At 46.9% G+C, this 21,950-nt stretch overlaps 1 protein-coding gene across 7 annotated transcripts in view; it reads left to right on the top strand.

The window, feature by feature from the left end:
• PTPRT (protein tyrosine phosphatase receptor type T) overlaps window positions 1-21,950 on the top strand; it is a 1,099,906-nt gene that overhangs the window by 1,034,253 nt on the left and 43,703 nt on the right. For all 7 annotated transcript variants that reach the window (XM_081556965.1, XM_081556964.1, XM_081556963.1 and 4 more), the window contains 2 exons: window positions 850-937; window positions 16,298-16,374. In XM_081556965.1, coding sequence (XP_081413091.1) covers window positions 850-937; window positions 16,298-16,374 — 165 coding nt within the window. The remainder of the gene's footprint in view (window positions 1-849; window positions 938-16,297; window positions 16,375-21,950) is intronic.

The raw sequence follows: 21,950 nt of genomic DNA, 5'->3' as shown, positions 1-21,950 counted from the left end.
GATCTCCCTGGTTCCTCCCTACATCTCCTAGGGTCTGCGTTCCATACATGAGCCAAATATGCTTTATAAAACAGATAGCAAATCAGCTACCTGCCCTGATCAAAACCCTCAAACGGTTTCTCATCACACCCAGAATAACACTCAGTTTGTTACCAGCGACCACAATGCCTCATAGAGCCTGAACTCTCCCTGCCTCTCCAGAGGCTTTCATCACTGCTTTCCCCACCTCATCCTTGACTTTGGTTACCACCTTTGCATCCACTGTTCTCTCTGCCTGGACCACTCCCTGCTTCTCTTGGCATGACTGCCTTTTTCATATCAGGAAGGAATTAGCTTAAATGTCACCGTCTCAGAGAAGCCATTCCAGACTGTGCAATCTGAAATAATTCTCATTCCCCCATCACTGAACCTCTACCCTGCTTTATTTTCTTCATAGCAGTTCTAATATTTAAAATTATATATGTTTTCTTGTTCCTTTGCTATGTCTCCCAATCAACTGGAAAGTCAAAGGGGCTCTGTCTATTTCTCTGTATTCTGAGTACCTTGAATAGCACCCAACACATATTAGGGATTCAAATGCTCATCAAGTGAATGAATAAACAAATGACTCTTCTCCTGGACCAGATTTGATCTCATCTCATACACAAAAGATATCAATAACATTTGAGTCAGTGAACAGGTGAGTAAGTCAGGGAGGGGCCAAGTCTGAATTCTCCCCAGGCCCCATCCAAGAACATACAGGCTTTTACACTGTGTGACCCATCACAGTGGGTCTCCCCATTGGCTCACCTATACCCAGATGAAGCTCCTACCTCAAGCCATTCTAATCACTCTGTCCTTTCTTTTTAGGCCTTACCAGAGGGACAGACAGCTTCGTGGGACACAGCCAAAGAGGATGAAAACCGCAATAAGAATCGATATGGCAACATCATATCCTGTAGGTGACCTTCTGGGAGGATTGCAGGCTTTGGGGACTTAGACTTAAGGAGGCTATCACTATTATTTACCTGGAATTTGTTATCAGATAATCCTTGATGTTTCCAGCTTTGGGTCCTCATGCTAGGCCTGGAGCTTGGGCTCAGACTCCCTGTCATCCCTGGGCTGGATGGCTGATCTCAGCCAGAGGGAGTGGGCAGGGAGCTGGCTCCAGGCACAGTGGATGCAGGAAACCTCTAAGCTTGGGTCTCGTCTGGTGTTATCCACTCAAGAATTCTTCAGATCGGGGAGGAAGCCCAGACACAAGGGTGTTCCTAGCAGGCCCCCACTATGCAGAATCCCATCATGGCAGCAACGCTGGGTGGAGAGCAAGGTCTACCCACGAGGGATGGGCTGAGAGCCCCACGGTGAGAGATACTGCTACTCCAGGAAGGTAGAGTCGTAAGCAAGGACTGATGCCTAGAAGGAAACTCTGAGCCTAAGCCTGAGGGTTTGGGAAGTGGCCAGCTCAGGATTCGGAGGAGCCCAGGGCTACCCCAATCACACAAGAGGCAGGGCTTAGGGCATCATGACTCCCGCCAGACCCCACTGCTGCTGGGGGCAGAGCTAGGTAGTGACGCGAGTACCTGCCACTCAGGGTCTTTGTCGGCGTGGGCATTTGGTGACACTGAGCCTGCAGAAGGGAAGCTGGTTTTGTGTAGACCTGGGGGAGGCCTGAAAGGACATTGCTTTCTGCTCAGCAGTGAGCTCTAGCATCCCGGGAGGCACCCCACCATAGTGCGTGATTTGATGAAGACAGTGGTACAGAGCAGTTCAAGCCCTCCGGAGTCAGACCGCCTGGGCTTCTCTCCCAGCTATGGGGCCTTGGCCTGGTTACCTGACCTCTCTAAGCTTCAGTTTTCTTGCCTTTAAAATGAGGAGAAGAATAAAGATAGGATGGTTGGGGGGAAAAAAAGGTACATAAAACCCTTGGCACAGCACCTGGCACCATTACTCCTAGCCATAGAGTTAACTGTCTCAGTGTCACTGACGACCAGTGTGGATACACCAGCCCTTCTTATTTATTGTAAGCAAAATTCACTGAATACCCACATGAGGATGTGGAATAAGCTGGGTTGGGACAGGGAGGCATGATCAGATGTCTGTTTTGGAAATATCACCAGGGAAGCTCTTTGGGAGGGTGCATGAGATTGGGGGAGGCTGGAGGCAGAGAAACCAGCTAGGAGGCTACTACAGTGGTCCTGGAAAGGTACAGTGAGGCATTAACAAGGGCAGTGACAGTACTTAGATGGGACCCTGCTTGATATTCAGTGCTGGGAGGAGAGAGAGAGACAGGTATGATCAATGCTATGCACAGCCTCCTACACAACACAATTCAGAGGACAAAGTTTCCTCATACAAAACGCGGAGCATATACTATGATTAGAACAGGAGTCTACAACAGCCCCTCTCCTGTGGTGCAGCCAGCCTGGACCTTTTGACATCTCATCAGTTGCGTAACAACCATCCTTTGGTCTCCATTCTCAGAGTAACCCAGTTCAGACAAAAAAAAATCCTGAATAACAAGTTATTTCTAGTACAGTTCAGTGTTTTGTTTTGTTTTCCTTAACTGTCTAGACATTGCCTAAGAAAAAGCTTGGAGGAAGAAAGCATAAGATACAGGCAGCTTGTGAAGGAAGAAAGAGGCAGAAGTTTTAGCTTAGCTGTTTCCTGTGCTGATTCAGAAATCGACTGTGAATGGGAGAACTAATCAGAAAAGCATTTATAATTTGTTTCTTGGAAGAGAGTAAGGCAGACAGCAAGATTTCCTGCAAATGAAGTGTTGGAAAGAGACGTTCAAGCGCTCAGGAAATGTGTATTAAGACCTAAGATGTGTGGTTCTCTTCTGAGCCAGGCCCTCGGTTGCCAGGGAGCTCATATTCTGGGCCCAGGTTCTGCTGGCTCTGACCATTCTGTGCTCTGGAGCCGTGCCTCCTTGTAATGAAGCCGTGTAACTCACATTCTCTTAATTGAGATCACACACCTAGTCTCAGGACTTAATGAAGGTCAGGTTCTTGATGTCTCATCACAGAAAGAATTCAGTGAGAGACAAAGTGATAGGTAAAAAAGTGGATTTATTTAGAAAGAAACACACTTCACAGAGTATGGGCCATCTCAGAAGGCGAAAGCAGTGTGAAAATATGGTGTGGTTAGTTTTAGTGGGCTGGATAATTTCATCGACCAGTGAGTGGGAGGATTATTCCAACTATTTGGGGGAAGGGGCGGAAATTTCCAGGAATTGGGCCACCACCCACTTTTTGGTCTTTATGGTCGGCCTTGGAACTATCATGGCACCTGTGAGTGTGTCATTTAGCTTGCTAATGCATTACAATGAGCATATGCTGAGGCTCAGGGTCTAGTGGACAGCATATTAAAAAGCACAGACATTATTTTACTGACAAAGGTCTGTATAGTCAAAGCTGTGGTTTTTCCATTAGTCATGTATGGATGTGACATTTGGACCACAAGGAAAGCTGAGCTCCAAAGAATTGATGCTTTTGAACTGTAGTGTTGGAGAAGACTCTTGAGAGTCCCTTGAGAGGGAGATCCAAGGAGTCAATCCTAAAGGAAATCAGTCCTGAATATTCAATGGAAGGACTGATGCTGAAGCTCCAATACTTTGGCCATCTGATGTGAAGAACTGACTCATTTGAAAAGACCCTGATGCTGGGGAAGATTGAAGGCCAGAGGAGAAGGGGAAACCAGAGGATGAGATGGTTGGATGGCATCACTGACTCAATGGACATGAGTTTGAGCAATCTCTGGGAGTTAGTGATGGACAGGGAAGCCTGGTGTGCTGCTGTCCATGGTGTCATAAAGAGTCGGACATGACTGAGCGACTGAACTAAACTGAGGGTCTAGTGGAGAGCAACTCATCTTGGACCTGTTTGGTTCTAATCAGTTTATGTCATGTCCTCAGGGTATGTCATTCTTTTAAAGGTAGTGCCTTGCCCCTTTCCCTCTAGTTTCAGTAACACCCACTGGCATCTAGGGATGCAACTAGGGTGAGGCGGGCAGCACCCAGGATGTGACATTCCAGGGGCTGCTTGGCCTCAGCTGTTGACCCTGCACCTTCCTGACTCTGAGAGCAATCACCTCTCTAAAGCATGTGTCCTGGCACCTCACTGGTTCCCCCACACACACTCGCCTGGAGTCCTGCCCTGTCAGCATCTCTTTGCCTGAGGACTTTCTCCAAAGCTGAGGCAGGATGCTCTGTCCAGGCTCAAGACCGTCTCTCCCTGGACCACAAAATAGCCCAGATCCTCAGTCTCAACCCTACTGGGTTGTGTGTTCTTCACCTTTTTCCAGAGCTTCCATGGGGAGGGGGCTGCAGCTGCCCACAGCAGTAGTAGATTTGGAAACTCACCCTTCCTGGGCTCCTTCTTTTGGCTGTCTCACCCCCACCTCCCTACCCCCTATTTCCCCTGGTGTCCCCTTCTCTTCCTACATAAACTGCTTACACTGGAATTCTCATCTTACATCTACTTTAGGGGAAGCCCAAACAGAGACAGAGGAAATTTAGACAGCTAGTGATACCACTTTGCTGGGTTTGTGTGTGTGTGTGTGTGTGTCCGTGTGTGTGTTAGTTGCTCAGTTGTGTCCAACACTCTGTGGCCCCATGGACTGTAGCTCACCAGGCTCCTCTGTCCATGGGATTTCCCAGGCAAGAATACTGGAGTGGGATTTCCTTCTCCAGGGGATCTTCCTGACCCAGGGATAGGACACAGGTTTGCCGGGTTTAAAGAGAGTTGAATCTCCTTTGTAATGTAAGTATCAGTAATTCTGCAGCAAACCTGTTGCTGGACCAGGTCTGCACTCAGTCCTGAGAGGAGACAGTGCCAAATAACCAGTGCATCCAAAAGTAGTGCAAGGCATAAAGAGGACCAAGAAAGAAAGAAAGAAAAAAGCATGCTGGAATTGAAAGGAAAAAGAGAAACAGCCCGAAGGATTGTAAAGTATTCCTGCCCTTGTATGTGTCCCTCCCAAAGGCAAAGTCTGCCCTGGCTTGATAAATAGAAATATTCTTGGCGCAAGAAGAACACCAGATGTGATTAGCATCCTAAGGAACCCAGGGCTCTGGGAGGCTGGTGTGGAGGACAAAGGCCCAGGCCAGGGAGGACAGAGAAGATGAAAGGAGGGGAGATGGAGGGAGGGCGCTGCCTGCAAATGAAACAATGAAAGAGAAACCTTGGCTAAATAAGCCCTTTCTTCCAAATGCTTCTGTTTAGAATTTAGTAATAGAGACAGTGGGGTTTCCAGGGAGTAGAAAAGAAAGAGAGTGAAAGGGAAGGAAATGAATGGGAAAAACAGAACAAAAGAACACTTTACTTTTAAGTAACCCTGGGGCATAGACTGTGGACAAGGGGAAATTTCAAGAATACTGCAGCATTCCTCCTGTGGAAGTTGGAGAGGGTACCTCTTGGACTATCAGGAAGGAGATTGCAGGAAGAAAGGAATTGATCCCAGGGGGGTGCACATTTTATCAAATGAGGCTTCTCTTTTATCAAATGACAGATTCTCCTGGGATCTGTTGGGGTCCCAGTAGAAAACTGAAGGGACCTTCAAATAGGGTGATTTGAAGATAACTTAATTAAGTGGTTTTTGTTTATTTTTTTCATGCAGATGTGAGCTAGACTACAGGAATAGTGTGGTACCCTGGGGCTAAATGCCACACCCAGGCCATAGAGGATTCTCTAAAAAGTTCCCAGGACCCAGAGGAAGGTGACCTAGCTGGAAGTATGACTTTTTAGTGGCCTTGCAGCCAACCTGTGGTGGCCCCAACAAAGAGAGCTGAAAGAATAAGTATTGATCCTTCAAGGGTATCGATTGATACCTCCTCACTTCATCCAGTCTGCCTGTGCTTTACAATAGCTAAACCAAGCCAGAGTCAGAGGACCGGGGAATCTGTAGACAGAGTCCAGTTGTTCTCAATGTGGCTCTTGGAGCAGCAGCACCTGAGAACTGGTTAGAAGGCTCATTTTTGCATCCCATTGCAGACCTGTCACAGCAGCCACTCCGGGGGCGGCACCCAGCAATCTCAGTTCTAAAGAGACGTAGAACAGATGCACCAGTGACACTGATGTACTCTCAGCTTTACGAACCTCTCATCTTATTTTCTTTTTTCTTTTGATGCGTTAATATAATGTTACATTAGTTTCAGGTGTACAACTTAGTGATTCAATAATTTTTTAGACTATATTCCATTTAAAGTTCTTATAAAATATTGGCTACCCCCATCTTGCTCCTCCCCTCTTCCCTCTCCCTGCTGGTAATCACTAGTTTGTTCTCTACATCTGTGAGTCTGTTTCTGTTTTGTTATAATCATATGTTTTATTTTTTAGATTCCATAGATAAGTGATAATATATAGCATTTGTCTTTCTCTGTCTTTCTTCACTGAGCATGATGCCCTCCAGGTCATGCAAATGGCAAAATCCCATCCTTTTTTATGGCTGAGTAATATTCCTGTGTGTGCGTGTGTGTGCATGTGCATGTACTGCATCTTCTTTATCTGCTCATCTCTTGATGTGCACTTGGGTTGATATCATATCTTGGGGTGCTAGTGCATATATTCTTCAAATTAGTGTTTTATTTTCTTTGGATATATATACCCCGGAGTAGAATTGCTGGATCATCTGGTAGTTCTGTTTTTAGTTTCTTGAGGAATCCCCATACTGTTTTTCCACAGTGACTACACCAATTTACATTCCCCTTTTCTCCACATCCTTGCCAATATTTGTTGTTTGTGGTCTTTTTGATGATGGCCATTCTGACAGGTGTGAGGTGATATCTCATTGTGGTTTTGATTTGCATTTTCCTGATGATTCACGGTGCTGAGCATACAAACCTCTCATCTTATCCACAGAGATCAGCTCCCAGTTTAGAGAGGCAGGTACAGAAGGCTGAAGGGCAAATGAGATCTGGGATATTTTCTGAGACTTCTAACCCCCTAATTTAAACAAATCTCTAGGCTCAGGTGTAATGGAGTACCAGGTACGGGGTCCAGCAGACCTGGGTGCTAGTCTCAGTTCTGCCTTTGACCTCATGCATGACCTTCAACAAGGTCACTTCGTCTTTCTGACAATGTCTCATCTTTTAGTGCAAAGAGGGCAAGCTAAGATGAATAAATGGTGAATGTGAAGCTGACTGTGTAGGCTTTTAAATCTAGATGAGACCAAGTCTAGCCTCTCTGAGTTCACAGGAAAGAAGCAGTGGTCCAGAGATGTAGAACCCTTGCCCATGGTCACACAGAGAGTCTGAAGGACAGTGAGGACCAGAGCTCTGGGCCCTGGCTGCCCGGATGCCATGAGCTCCCTACCAAGGAGTCCCTCTGCACCTGGACACACCCATGCTTTTAGGGGAAAATGTGTTGAGGGCTCTGACCTCAGGACAGATGGCAGACTGCATGAGCTCTTCAGAGAGGCCGTTTTCACTTGTAGTGAGGAACTCAGGTTCAAAACAAACCCAAGGGCTTCGTCTCATAGATGTTTCTCTGCTGATTTCTGGGGAGACTGAGCTGGATGTCAAAATGGGTGCCTCATTCAGAGCTCCCAATTCTTTCTTCTCCTTTGCTATCTCTGAGGGTGGCTCCTGCCTGGGCCTTACAGAGAAACCTTGTGCAGTAACCTTCAGTGTCCTTTTTCATCAGAGGCCTTGTTCTGGCCACTGTGTCTGTATCCCTCTCTGCCTGCTTGTGGGGCAGGCCGGGACTCCCAGGAAATTAAATGTCCCGGGAGCAGTTCTGAATGCATGACTGGTGGGGGATGGAGTATAAGTACCGCAGGTCCCTCCCCGCTAAGGTGGAATATCATGGGGCTGCGTGTTCACACTTGCCCCTGGAGTTCCCTAATAGGAGTAAGCAAGCCCCAGCTGCCTACAGTGATAACTTGCTTGATGACATACCCCTTACTGAATTCCTTTCTTTCTCCTTCCATTCTTTCTTTCTCCATTTCACTTTCCATTCCCCTTCCGGTGTTTCCTGGGATCATCTCCTAGATCAAATCCTTACACTCCATCTTTGTCTCTGATTCTGCTTCTGAAGGAATCTAGATCAGAAACCTCCCTCCCTTTCTTCAGAAGATCCCCTTTGTGGAGTGTAGGCTGGACAGTCTGCTTGGAATGAAGCCACAAAGTCATCACTGGCCACTGTCCCTCTAACTTCTCTCGGTTCTCTGCACATCTATGCTTAAGCCCCCTCCACAGCCCCAAAGGTTTCATCCATCAGAGCAGCTCCCCACAGGGCCCTGCAGAAGGGAGCAGTCCAGCCCCAGCCAACAGGGAACTGGCAGCCTGGGAGGTGCACAGAATGCCAGGCTGTTTCCCTGTGGTACCCAGGCCACCCTCTCTCCCCTGATAATGGTAATTCAATCAAGATTAAATGTGCAGACCTTTAGCTTCAATGGGATACCCAGGCAGTCTCGGCAAAATTACCTGCCTCCTCCCTCTCCACTCGTGCAAGATGATGGCATTAACATTTCCAGTGCTTCTAAGAGATGATTTTTCAGATCCACAATTCATTGTAATGAGTCAAATCTCTTTTCTCTGAAAAATGGCACCTTTTCTTTACCTTCTTCAGTGCCCAGAAGACAGAGGGAAAAAAAGGACATCTTGTATCCAAGCGATAGTCTCTCCCCGGCCCCACCTCTCTGAAGTGATTCTCTCTTAAGTGGATGTGACTTGAGAAGACTGATTTATTGGGCTACCTTTGACGATGGAGGAAGACAGGAGGAGTTGTGGTTTGTTTTGAGAGTTAGTGCCATGCAGACAAGGAAACTGAGCCCTCTTCTCTGGCCGGGGATGGGGTGGGGGGCACACAGTGGGATGGGAGGGTGTCAAGAGTCAAAACTGGCATAGAAGGGGTGTGGAGGCAGTGGGTCTCAGTGGTGGGGGTTGGAGAGGTAGTGTCCCCACCGCTTTATAAGGAAGCTCTCAACCTTACACCTTCTCCTTAAGTTATTCAACTTCTTGGAGCCTTGATTTTCCTCATCCATAAAATGGGTCACTATGATAATCAAATGGCACGGCATCCATAGGCTTCTAGAATAGTGCCTGGAACATCTTACACATTTCACAAAGATAAATTTTTGTACCTTACACACAACGCAGGTGGGTCTCTAGTCTCATGAGCCAATTTCAGTAAGATATTTTCATCTTGCCCAGGACATATTGAAGTGCCACGGCACCCCTATGTTAAATAACTGAACATTGAATGATCTGTACATTCACACCTGAGTGTGCAACAGAATCTCCTGGAGGGCTTATTAAAATGCAAATTACTCATCCCCATCCCAGAGTTTCTGATTTGGTGAGTCTGGGCTGGAACTCAAGAATTGGCATTTCTAAAGAGTTCCCAGGTATCATTGATGCTGTTGGCCAAGGGTCTATATTTTGCAAACCACTGGTCTAAAACAGATGATAGGCGAGTTAGTGATAGACCTCAGGTCTGCCTTCAGAGCCTTCCCGTCCCCTGCCTCTCTCCTGGTGAAGGCAAGAGTTGGCAGCCAATCTTGGGTCTGCAGGTGGGGTGAGAGTCAGCTACAAGGAGAGGAAGAATTTGAGCCAGGATCCAGGCACACTATGCTAGCCTTGTGTACAGGGAAGAGCCTGGGTCTCAAGCCAAGTTACCTAAAATCAGTTGTATGGCTAAAAGCAAAGGACCTGGCCCCTTTCTGGTTCTCAGCCTTTCAAACACAGTATAAATCATATATTGAACAGATCATAGTTGAATACCTGCTATGTGCCATACACTGTAGAGGGTCTAGTAAACAGGGTGCCCTTCCTTAAACAGGGTGTGAAGGAGAGCCAGGGGTTAGTTCAATAGTCTCAGAAATACAACTGTCCTAAGAGCTCTGAAAACAAGTACAGGAAGCTGTCAGAGTCTAAGATGGAAAGATCACAGAAGGCTTCCTGAGAAAGGAAGATTGAGCTGAGAGCTGAAGATTGAGATGTTGTCAGCCTTATGGGATTGAGGGTGTCCCTTTAAACGTGCAAAGGCCCTGTGGTCAGAGTAGACGTCATGCATTTGAGCAACAGAAAGAAGGGTAATATGTGGGGAGAGAGGCATGGGGCTGAACTGGGAAACAGGCCCCAAACCCTCAGATCACACAAAGCACTGTGGGGTATGGTCAGGTCAATGGTGTCCTGGAGCTGATGGGGAAATTTTCAGGAATTCTGTGAGCTCGTTGATGCCATGTTGGCAGCTTGGTATCAGTCATGGTGGGAGTATTTATATCACAGAAATCAGCAAATGTTACCGATCAGGGCCACTGCTTTCTCCAGAGAGCTGTTTGTTAAACTTCTACAACATCCCACTGGGCTTTGTCCTAAAACCACAAGGAACCAGTTGATTCTAGAGGGACTGTGTTTTTGTTCCTCTTGAGTTGTGTTGGGGCGGGGGGTGGGGTGCTCTTTGGGTCTCTATGGCTTTGCAGTTATGTCTTCTGGTGGCCACTGGTTTTTTCCTCGCCTTGAGCCAGAACTGGCCCTTCATCTCCTGGCCAGGCTCTTGCAGTTCCTCTTACATCACCATCGAGGAGCTTGTTTCTCCTCCATGTGACTTCCTCCCTCGTCTTAAATATCAAACAAGGAGTACCAGATTAGCTGTTTCTCAAGCTTGCAAAATATAGATAAAGCATAATGAACGTTCTGGGCTGCTTGTAAATTACTTTGTATAAATTCCTTTACATTGCCGGCTGCCCCATCTTTCTCCATGTACGTCTGGATAAACACAATTTTTTATCCATCTAATTATATAAAGTTAGAAGGGGAAGGAGACACAGAATAATATTAGCATCTCCCAGAAGGAATAAATAAACCATGAGGGCAGTGCTACTCCTTGCAATGCCTTTCTGGTGGACCCATAGCTGAATTCTGCCCTTTCATGAATATACACAATAACTCTGCCTCTGCAGAAAGATGGATTGACATTTTGTACAGAAGGACAAATGGGAATCATAAAGTTTCTAACCACCTCTACCATCAGCTCACTGCCTGCCTCACATCCAGCCCAGAGCCATCATTTATTAAGCACCTGCTGCATACCAGGCACTGTCATCACACTTTTCTTTTTTAAAGAGCAGTTTTAGATTCAGAAAAATTAAGCAGAATGTCCAGAGTTCCTCTCTACCCGCTACCTCCCACCCACATTCAATTTCCCCTATTTTTAACATCTTGCGTCAGTGTGACACCTTTGTTACAATGGTGAAACAAAATTGATCCATTATTATTAGCTGAAGTGCATCCTTTACATTTGAATCCACCTTGTGTTGTGCAATTCTATAGGATATGAACAATGTATAATGACAGGTATCCACAGGTAAAGGATCCTGCAGAGGTTTCACTGCCCTAAATACCCTCTGTGCTCTACCTGTTCATCTCTCCCCAAAGGTCCCTGGAAACCATGAGTCTTTTTACTGCCTCCATAGTTTTTCCTTCTCCAGAATGTTATAGAGTTGGAACCATACAGTATGAAGGCTTTCAGGCTGGCTTTTTCACTTAGCAGTGTGCATTTATGTTTCCTCCATATCTTTTCATGCCTTACGAACTCATTTCTTTATATCACCAAAGACTGTCCCATCGTTTGGATGTACCATGACTTGCTTATCCATTTACCTGTTGAAAGACATCTTGTTTATTTCTAAATTTTGGCAGTTGTGAGTAAACCTGCAATAACCATTCATGTGCAGGTTTTGTGTGGACGGTAAGTTTCAACTCATTTGGGCAAATGCCAGACAGAAATTGCTGGATCATATGATAAGAGTGTGTTTGGTTTTAGAAGAAATTACCCAACTGTTGGAATCCAGACTGGCTGTATAGATTTTGCTTTCCCATCAGCAGTGAATGAGCATTCTGGTTGCTCCACATTCTCACTAGCATTTGGTGTTATCAGGATTCTGAATTTTGGCCATTCTGGTAGGTGTGTAGAGGTAGCTTCTTGTTTTTTAAGTTTTCAGTTCCCAATGACATACGCTGGGAAAAATTGAAGGGAAAAGGAGAAGGGGGTGGCAGAGGATGAGATGGTTAGATAGTATTACTGACTCAATAAAAATGAGTTTGAGCAAACTCCAGGAGACCGTGAAGGACAAGGAAGCCTTGCATGCTACAGTCCAGAGGTCACAAAGAGTCAGACACGACTTAGTGATTGAATACCATCAACAACAAAAGATATATGATACTGAACATATTTTCATTTGCTCACCTTTTGTCTGTGCATCCTTTTTGATGAGCTTTCCATTCAGATCTTTTGCCCATTTTTTAATTAGATTGTTTTCTTATTGTTGAGTTTTAAGAGTTCTTTGTGTACTATGGATACAAGGCCTTTATCAGATAGTGTTTTTCAAATATTTTCTCCCAATCTGTGGCTTGTCTTTTCATTCTCTTAACATCCTCACACTTTTCATGCCTGCATTTTCTCATTTAACCCTCCCAATATTCTTGGAGCTCTATAGTATTTAGCTATATAGCATTTTCCTAAGGAATCCAAGGCATAAAGAAATCAGTGGACTTGCTGAGTGATGGAGCTAAGATTTTCCTCCAGAACTGACCTCTAGTTTCAACCTCCCATCACCAGGTCTGCTATCCTGCCTGCCACAGGGTAGCCCATGTGAGAATAAGTCTTGATCATCTTGTACCAAAATATGCCCCCACTGTCTCAGAAAAGAGTCTCTATTTGGTTGCTCTGCGGAGCCCGGCTTGGTGACTTGCATCTAAGCGCCTGAATAGGGAATAGAAAGCCCTCTGTAGCCTAAGCCCCGCCCACCTCCTCTGCTTCTTATCCCACTGCTAATCCCCACCCACTCCATGTTCACAAGACAAGAAACCATTTGTAGCTCATCCAATATGCTTGCTTTTCCAGGACCCCTGCTGTCACTCTTGCATTTGTTCTCTCTGATGGAAAGACCCTTCTTCACTGTTCATTGATCAAGTCTTACTTTCAGTGCCTCATTCACATATCACTTCCCAAAGCTGTTTATTGATTTGGCTGTGCCAGGTCTTACTTGCAGCACGTGGGTCTTCCATCTTTGTTACAGCATGTGGGATCTTTAATTGCGGCATGAAAACTCTTAGTTGCAGCATGTAGGATCTCATTCTCTGACTGGGGATCAAACCTGGGCCCCCTGCATTGGGAAGTCTTAGCCAACGGACCAACCACAAAATCCCCGAACTTGTTCATAATAAATGAAGAGGTGATACTGACAAATACCTGGTGGTAGAGACACCTCTCATATTTAAGAATATGTAGCTAAAAGAAATGTTTCTGTTTCTTTTTAAATCATATTTGCTTTCAGACTTCAAATTCCATTTTATATTAAAGGAAATACGCTTTCAACATTTTAAACCTCTGTTTCCAGTGCTATAGATCCCAAGGGCAGGCATAACTCAATAAATAAAGGAGATTTTTGCATCAGTAAGTCATTAGTGAGACCAATGAGTGAAAACACATTTTGCATTTTTCACTTTTTTGAGGCTTGTAGTTTTTTGTAACCACTGATAATAAGGCTTATCAGTCTGAGCTCAGAGTCAGGTGCTGGACCTTGTTTGAAGCCCCACTGGGTGGATGTCCCCCAGGAAATCCCACTGCAGGAGCTGGGGACCAGACCCTTGCGCAGACTCCAGTGCCTGCAAGATGGTAGAAGTCCAGGGACAGCATATTGTGTGGACAGAGCAGAGATTCAAGGTCAGACAGTCCTGAGAGAATCCCAGCTTTGCTACTTGCAAACTGTGTAACATTGGAAACTTGCTTAACTTCTGTGAGCCCCAGTTTCTTCATCTGTGAAATGGGAAGAATATTACATCATTGCGATATTAGCATATAATAGTGATATTAGCATAATAGTCTGTAGAACTATTTGGGGGAATATATGATTGTAAAGCCTTCAGTGTCTGCCATCCACTCCAGAAAGATTAGCTTCAAATTCCTTCCCCACATCACACCCCACTGCCCCACTTACCCGCAGGGATAACTTACACCTCCTTCCCTGCCTCTGGTTGCTTCCACGGAAACTCTTCCCCATGAGGAGTAAGAAATGTGGCATCCAGTGTAGCTCAGTGTCTAACACAGTGCCTGGCACACAACAGATGCTCAGTGAATCATTTTTTCTTATTATTATATTATTCATTGAATTTTATTATATTGAATTATGGCTGTGCTGGGTCTTCATTACTGCGCACGGGCTTTCTCTAGTTGCAGCGCATGGGCTTCTTGACGCAGTGACTTCTCTTCGCAGGCTTTCATGGTTGTGGCGCTTGGGCTTAGTTGCCCTGTGATATATGGGATTGAACCTGTGTCCCCTGCATTGACAGGCAGATTCTTCACCCCTGGACTACCACGGAAGTCCTCAATGAATAATTTTTGAATCGATTATTTAGTTAACGAATGAACAGATGTAGGGTGATAGCCCCTGCCTGCTTGTCCATCCTGGATCCCATTCTTTGCCTTCTTCTGCTCAACCTTCCATCATAGGGAGCTGACCCCTCAGGTTGCATTTCTCACCATCTCTCGTCAGCTGGCCACTAGCTCGGTTTGGCCAGCGATGGGCACTGGTGGGAGATTGCAAGGCGGGAGAAAGGAAGATGCCAGGGTATCTTTCCCTTCTGTCCCCATCACAGGTACCTTCCTGAACAGCCAGGGAGTCTCTTCCTCTTCTCCAGCTCCCACCAGAGGGGCCACAGCAGCTTCAGCTCCCACAGGTGCCCCCCTCCCCTGGCTCCAGGGCCCTTGCTTCCTCCCTCTGTCCCACCCTCCCTAGGGAGGCAGTGTCTCCTTGTGACTGTTTATCTCTGAATTACTCCTCCTTCCTCCCTTTGGCCTCTCAAGTCTTCTATCACCTAGGTAACCACTTCTCTGTCGTTAACGCCTCTGCTGTACACCCGTGGAGAAGGAAATGGCAACCCACTCCAGGATTCTTGCCTGGGAAATCTCGTGGACAGAGGAGTCTGGTGGGCTACAGTCCCCATGGGGTCGCAAAGAGTCGGACACGACTGAGTGACTAAGCACAAGTACCCTTGAAGTGCTTACTCCTATCCTGCTTAGACCCCTCTTGGGAATCAGGAGTGTCTGAGCTCAGAGTTAAGAGAACCTCACTCTTCTAGGCTCCCCCATCCACTGACCATGTGGCCCGTCAGTCCTTAGGAGCCTCAGTTTCCTCATTTGTAACAAAGGTTGACAGCATCCATCCTGCTTCTCTCCCAGGTCACTGTGAGAGTCCAGAGAGATAATCCGTTCACCTGCTCACCAAGTACTTATCGAGTACCTGTGCAAAGGATAGTACAGGGAGCAAAACACGTCATGTCCCTGTTCTCGGGGGTTCCAGTTTGTAGTCCTAGATATGCTTATAAACTGCAAAATTCTGGAAAAGGCCCACAGGATAAACTGACCCAACTTCCTTGATCCCCATAGACCCCTGTGGGTGCCCACAGCTCCCCAGTCCACCTTTGGGGAACCCCAGCCCTGCCAGTGGATGCAGCAACAGTCAGTGATATGAACCCAGCGATGGGGACAGCAAGCTGAGCCCCTCCCCCTCGCCAGACCCGACCTGGATGTTTGGTTTGTGTGTCTTTCAGCGTGTCGGAGCTCACTTGAATTAACTGTAAAGGATTAGCCTGATTCTCCTGCTGTAGAAGTTTTTTTTTTTTTCTTAATTGTTTTTATTTGGTGTTATTTGAAGTAAGCGTGCCATTGACTAAAGCCTGCACATCTTGTTTATGCCTAGATTGTGTTTAAAGTGGTATTCTCTGTAACACGATTTTTAGTTATTGATGACCTCTTTTATAATGACTTAGCTTCACTTGAATGATAGTATTGATAACAATATGTGGCTGACAAGAGGCAAAAGGAAAGTGTTTGTACACTAGTAGAAAATAGATACATTTGCTGGTTTTAAGAAAGCATGAAAATGGAGCATATTAATCCTGATCGCACTTCCTGAGACACTTCCAGAGTGTTTTCATGCGGTCTTTCCTGCATTGTCCTCTGCAAAAGGCATCTCTACCCGCTTTTAATGACAAAATCTCTAAGATTTAAAGAGGCAGGTGACTCTCCCCCAGTAAGTAATGACAAAACCAGAACCAGAAGGGCAGGTGAGAAAAAAGAGCATATACAGGCCCTTTGTAAGGCAGAGTAATCTCCCTGAGCCTCAACTTCCTCATCTGTAAATGGAGATAATAACTGAGGGTTATGCTAGGGGTTCAAGGAGAGTGTGTATGTCACTGGCATGATGCCTGGTGTGTGTTGACAGATAGATGGTAGCTCTAAAGCAGGCAGAGCTGGCTCCTCGCCTGAAGCCCTCTGATCACTCACCCCCTTCTTTTCTGCTCTCTCTGCAGACGACCATTCTCGAGTGAGACTGTTGGTGCTGGATGGAGACCCGCACTCTGACTATATCAACGCCAACTACATTGATGTGAGGCTCTTCACGGGGCTGGGGGGCTGGGTTCTGGGTGGGCTGCAACAGATTCAAGATCTGTGACTTCCCCCCCAGCCAGTCCCCTAGACAGTGGCCCTCCTAGAGCAAGTCCACAGGGTCTGGCTCCTCCCTGTGACTCATGTAACCCAAGTTGATTATCCATCTAAAGATGCACCCATTTTCAGGCTGGCTAGAGTGGCCTGCTCTGTGGAGCCCAGGACTGCCAGCCTTGTTCATTCACCCATTCTTCAATTTTTAAAAAATTTTATTTATGTATTTGTTTGCTGTACTGGATCTTTGTTGCTGTGCAGAGGCTTTCTTTAGATGCAGCAAGCAGGGGCTACTCTCTAGTTGTGGATCGAGGGTTTCTCATTGCGGTGACTCTTCTTGTTGCAGAGCCCAGGCTCTAGGGTTCACAGGCTTCAGTAGTTATGATGCATGGACTTGCTTGCCCCATGGCATGTGGAATCTTCCCAGACCAGATATCAAACCCATGTTCCCTGCTTTGACAGGCGAATTCTTAACTGCTGTACCTCCAGAGAAGTCCCATTAATTCTTGTGTGTGTGTATGTGTCTGTTTGCCTATTCATTCATTCATTCATTTAAAGGTACAGCCATTTGTGTAATGAAAATTTCAGAGTTGGATGCTATGGGAACCAGAAAGCTAAAAATGCCATGGTCTCTACCTTCTAAAACTTTAGCAGGAAGATAAGCTGTGCACATCAATAATTCCAGGGCAAACTAGAAAGTGAGTGTCATAAGTTCAGATAAAATGCCACAGGGATTCAGAGGTGGGAGGGGAAAGTCACCCTTCCATCAGGAATGCGAAGTGCAATGTGAACCAAAGCTTTAAGCACAGGTAGAATTTAAAATCAAAGAGGGGGGAGATGGGCCTCTGGCCAAAGAACTGCACAAGCTGAGATGTGGCAGAGGATATGGCACAGCTAAGTGTGAGGGGAGCAGAGACTCTGTAATGGGAATAGAGAAAAATAAGGTTGGAGCTGGATCATAGATGGTTTGTGATCAAACGTAGGAAGTCGGACTTTATTTTGTAGGCAAGAAGAAGCTGTGGAAAGTGTTTGATCAAGGAGGTGACTGGTTCAAAGCTGAGCTGTGGGATGGCTTATCTATTACTGAGGTTAAGACAGATGAGAGAGAAGAGGGTCTGGGATTAAGACCCCCATTTAGGAAAGGGGCTGCTTTAGTGTTCCAGAGAACATGAAGGAAGGGACTAAATACAACAGGAGCCGAGACAGGTGTACATGGAAGTGAGAGAGTTTGTAAAAGGGAAGCATGGTCACTGGGGCCAGAGAGACATCCCAGCATGACTGATGCAAGCCAGGCTTCTCGGGACCTGAGATGGGAGGCCCAAAAACCTTGACAGAAGGCTCAGAGATTGTCCCAGGTCCTTCTGACTCCAAATGTTTTTATAGACAAGCTATAAGGTACTGTGGCAGGCTTTAGAATTTCCCATAATCTAAGCTAAGCCAGATGATTCACTGATTCAACAAATATGCATTAAACCTCACCTTAGACATTTACCTTTTGCCCTCTGATCTGTTCCATGTCTTTCCCCATTCTGCTTTGCGTTGCTGGTGTGTATGTGTGCAGAGGGAGGCAGTAGGGTGGGGGAGGGGGCGTGGGTTACAGAGAGGAGAGAGAGCTGACCCCTTTAAGGAAGGTACGATGGGAGATAGGAGGGTGAAAGGAAGGGAGAAGCCATCGTATTTCTCTACCTCTCTTGCTTCCTGGGATGGCAGCTCCAGCATTGGCTCCAGCTGCATCCACCAGGACCACCAGGGTGGTCCAGCCTCAACAAGGTGGCCCCAGCTCCTGGTCTCTGGCAGCTTCTCTGTCTCTCATTATACCTGCTGGTTCTAGAGGTGGCCATAGCCTCTTGCTATTGCCAATCTCTGGGTGGCCCACTGTTCTCTGTTTTGCATCTCAGCCCCACCATCACCTGTATAACCCTGCACTGAATTCCCTCTGTCTGAAATACCTGGCGTGGTCCCTAGATGCCCCCGGACCCGGACTCTGGCCAACAAAGGGCCTGCATGTGGTCAGGAACTGGGTCTGGAGCTTCCATAGAGGTCTAGATAGACATAGCCTCTGTAACGAGCAGGTCATGGAAGGGAACAGAGGGTCTGTAGAGGGACAGAGAAGACACCAAGCACAAGCTTCTAGCACAGTGTTAGCAATACAGGGTGGAGGGGAGGGGAACTCCACCAATTGGGGTCTACTATATACTCCAGCAGAGTCACAATTCCTGGGGTCACTATGGGGATGCCTGGCAGGACTCACCCTAGGTAGGTATCTTGGGCTCACCCCTTGGCCCGAGTTTCCACCCAGCCAGAAATTCAGCCCTCCAAAGGGCTGACTGCCCATGCTCGAATCATTTATCCAGTTGGATCTTGACAGTGCATTAAAATAACTCCATTTGGATACTGAGCTCAAAGGGGCCAGCCCTGTCTAGGCCTCCAGAGGCTGCAGTTCTGTTGCCATCTGACCCATCCCACTGGCAGGTTTGTTTCACACCCGAGGATGCATTAGCCAGTTGAATCCGTTATAAATTACCAGTCTGGAAATAAATACCGTATCTGGGTCCCCAGTAAGTAACAGATGCATGAGTACAGAGTGAGATAAATGTGTTTTGGATGCAAACCCCTTTCCCATTGCTCACAGACAGATGGAGGCAGGCCCAGCACAGGTTTGCAGTTGATCTGTGTGCTGTGTAGGTGGGACTTCAATGAACTCAAAGTTCTTTTAAGGTTAGGAAGTTTCTGTACTAGCTCTTGGCAGATCCCCGGAGGCGCCCCGAATGAGCAGTCCATTTCTTTTTATCTCCAATTGCTAAAGAGTCCAGTTGTTAGCATGTTTTCTTTCAGGGAACCGTATGGGTTCCAGGAGGCCAGAGAGGATCTCTGGACTCGGGCGCCGTATGTGGACAGGCACGCAGCAGGCAGGCATTCATTCCATATGCATTTATCAAGGTGATGGCCAAGGCAGACTTCTCCGTGCTGGGGACACAGCCATGAGCCAGCCCATTACAGCCCTGGCCTGCTGGAGCTCTCATTCAACTGGGCAGACAGACACTAAGCATGTAAATAGACAAAGACTTTGCTGTTAAGTGCCCTGAAGAAAAGTAGAGCAGAGAAAGCCAAAAAAAAGGATGTCAGGGTGACTGTCTGCGGAGGTGACTGCTGTCCCAGCAGAAGCCTGGATGGGAGGGGAGAGCAAACCCCTGGGTTACGTGGGGACAGACACAGCTGACGCAGTCCCAGGGAAGGGCCAGCGCTAAGGCCTGTGGATGGAAACCTGACAGCCAGTAAGCGTGGGGAGAGTGGGAGGAAAGCTAAGAATATTGCTTCAGGGATGAAATGGGAATCACAGGGGTGTTGAGATGCACAAACTGGGCTTAAGAGGCCTGTTCAACTGCAGTGACCTCACAGAACACTTCTCTGGCCTCCTTGGTTGAGTCCACTCCCCGGCGGAGCTCCCCAGAGCCCCAGATCTTTCCCTCAGTTGCCTTTATCTCAACTTGTTGATGTCTACAAGCTGCTTAGAATCTGAGCCCACATTCATCCGGTCCACTTTCGTATCTCTAGGGCCTTGTACAGAGTAGTAGATGCTCAGTTAATGCCTATTGATTGAGTATTGAAGGACTGAGTTTCCAAACAAATGAACAGAATAGTGAACCCAAGTCATCAAACCCCCACAATTGAAGTGTGAATGCCTGACTCAGAATTCCATCCCATCGGTGCTTAAGTGCATTGTAAGTGAAGTGAAGGTGTTAGTCACTCAGTTATGTCCAACTGTTTTGCCAACCACATGGACTGTTGCCCACCGGGCTCCTCTGTCCTTGGAATTCTCCAGGCAAGCATACTGGAGTGGGTTGCCATTCCCTTCTCCAGGGGATTTTTCTGACCCAGGGATCAAACCCAGGTCTCCTGCATTGCAGGCAGATTCTTTACCATCTGAGCCACCAGGGAAGTATGTTGGAATCTTCCAGATTCCATGCATTTTGTCTTTTGCCTTCTGTCTGCCAACTGAGGCATTAAATGAGTGCCCCAGGCTTGCCTCAAAGATGTGTTCATGCATGTATGCCACAACCAGCCTTTGCTGAAAGCTGCACCCAGCTCTGGGTAGCCTATCCAATGGCCCAGAAAGAGAAAATATTAAAAAAAAAAAAAAAAAGTACTGTAACATACATAACAAGGGTGTTGATTGGGCATCTCCCAAGCCCTGCAGGACTGCTCAGGAAGAAAGAGGGTTCATTTGAAGTGCAGTGTGGGAAGCTGGGGACACAGGGTACCTGGAAGGGCCTTGAGAGGGACAGCTGGGAATGAGTCTGGAGAGAAGGATGGAGACAGGTGATCAGTCCCACGCTAAAGCATCTGGATGTTATACAGGCAGCAGGAGCCATTGCAGGCTTTTAAGTGGAGAAATAATAATAATAATCAAGTGGGCATTGGGACCTTCACCCTGGCAGGAAGCAGATGGGCATGGGACCAGGTGGGAAGGTAGGAGGCCGGGAGGCCAGCCTGAGGCCTTGGCCCGGATCCTGGAGGACGAGGGCTGTAAGAGGGAATGGTGGCGGGGATGACAGAGACCATGGACTTGAGAGACCCCATGTTTCCACACTCCAGGGTACTGTTTTCTAGTCCCAGACCTACTCAGGAAAACTCCCAGAGTCTGTTTTTCCTGGCATCCTGAAAAGCACGCTCGGTCTCGACTGGGAGGAACAGAGCTCTCTGTGCCTCTCATTGTTCTCCCTACCTCTCACGGCTCAGAGAGGGTCTCAGTTACTGCATCTGTAGGGAGAGAGAGCAGAGAGGAGGGCAGGGTTCACCGTCTCAGGATCTCCCTCACGGCCAACGCAGACTTTCAATCGTGGTAGGCACTCGGTAAATGCTTTCCAGATACACAGTAAAATAATAATAGCAAAGGTGTAAATGTTAAACTCTAGACTACTGCCTGACACATGGTAATGGTCATCTATTAACTCACTTAATCCTAACCGCAAGGCTATAATGTAAACGCTGTTATCCCTGTGTAACAGCAAAAATCAATTAAGGCACAGGAGGTTAAGTAACCTGCTCCAGACCACACAGCCCATTAGGAACAGAGCCAGGATTCACACCCAGGCTATTAAATTCAGAGTCTGAGCACATAACCACCATGCTATGCTGCTTTTCTTTTCTCTTTAAAAAGTTTATTTTATTGAAGTATAGTTGCTTTACTGTGTCGGTGTTCATTTCTGCTGTACAGCACAGTGACTCAGTTATACAACTCCTTATGTTCTTTTTCATATTATTTGCCATGATAGTTTATCACAGGATAGTGAATGTAGTTCCCACTGTAGTACAGTGGGTGTATGTGTGCTCAGTCGTGTCCAACTCTTTGTGGCCCCATGGACTGTAGCCCGCCAGGTTCCTCTGCCCGTGGAATTTTCCAGCCAAGAATAGTGGAGTAGGGTGCCATCTTCTACTCCAGGGCATCTTCCTGACCCAGGGATCAAACCCGCCTCTCTTGCATCTCCTGCACTGGCAGGCAGATTCTTTACCACTAGCGCC

This window comes from Giraffa tippelskirchi, chromosome 13 (genome assembly GCF_054371585.1).
Source record: "Giraffa tippelskirchi isolate mGirTip1 chromosome 13, T2T-mGirTip1v1.2.pri, whole genome shotgun sequence".
Taxonomy (NCBI): Eukaryota; Metazoa; Chordata; class Mammalia; order Artiodactyla; family Giraffidae; genus Giraffa; species Giraffa tippelskirchi.
This window is presented reverse-complemented; position numbering and strand designations above follow the sequence as displayed.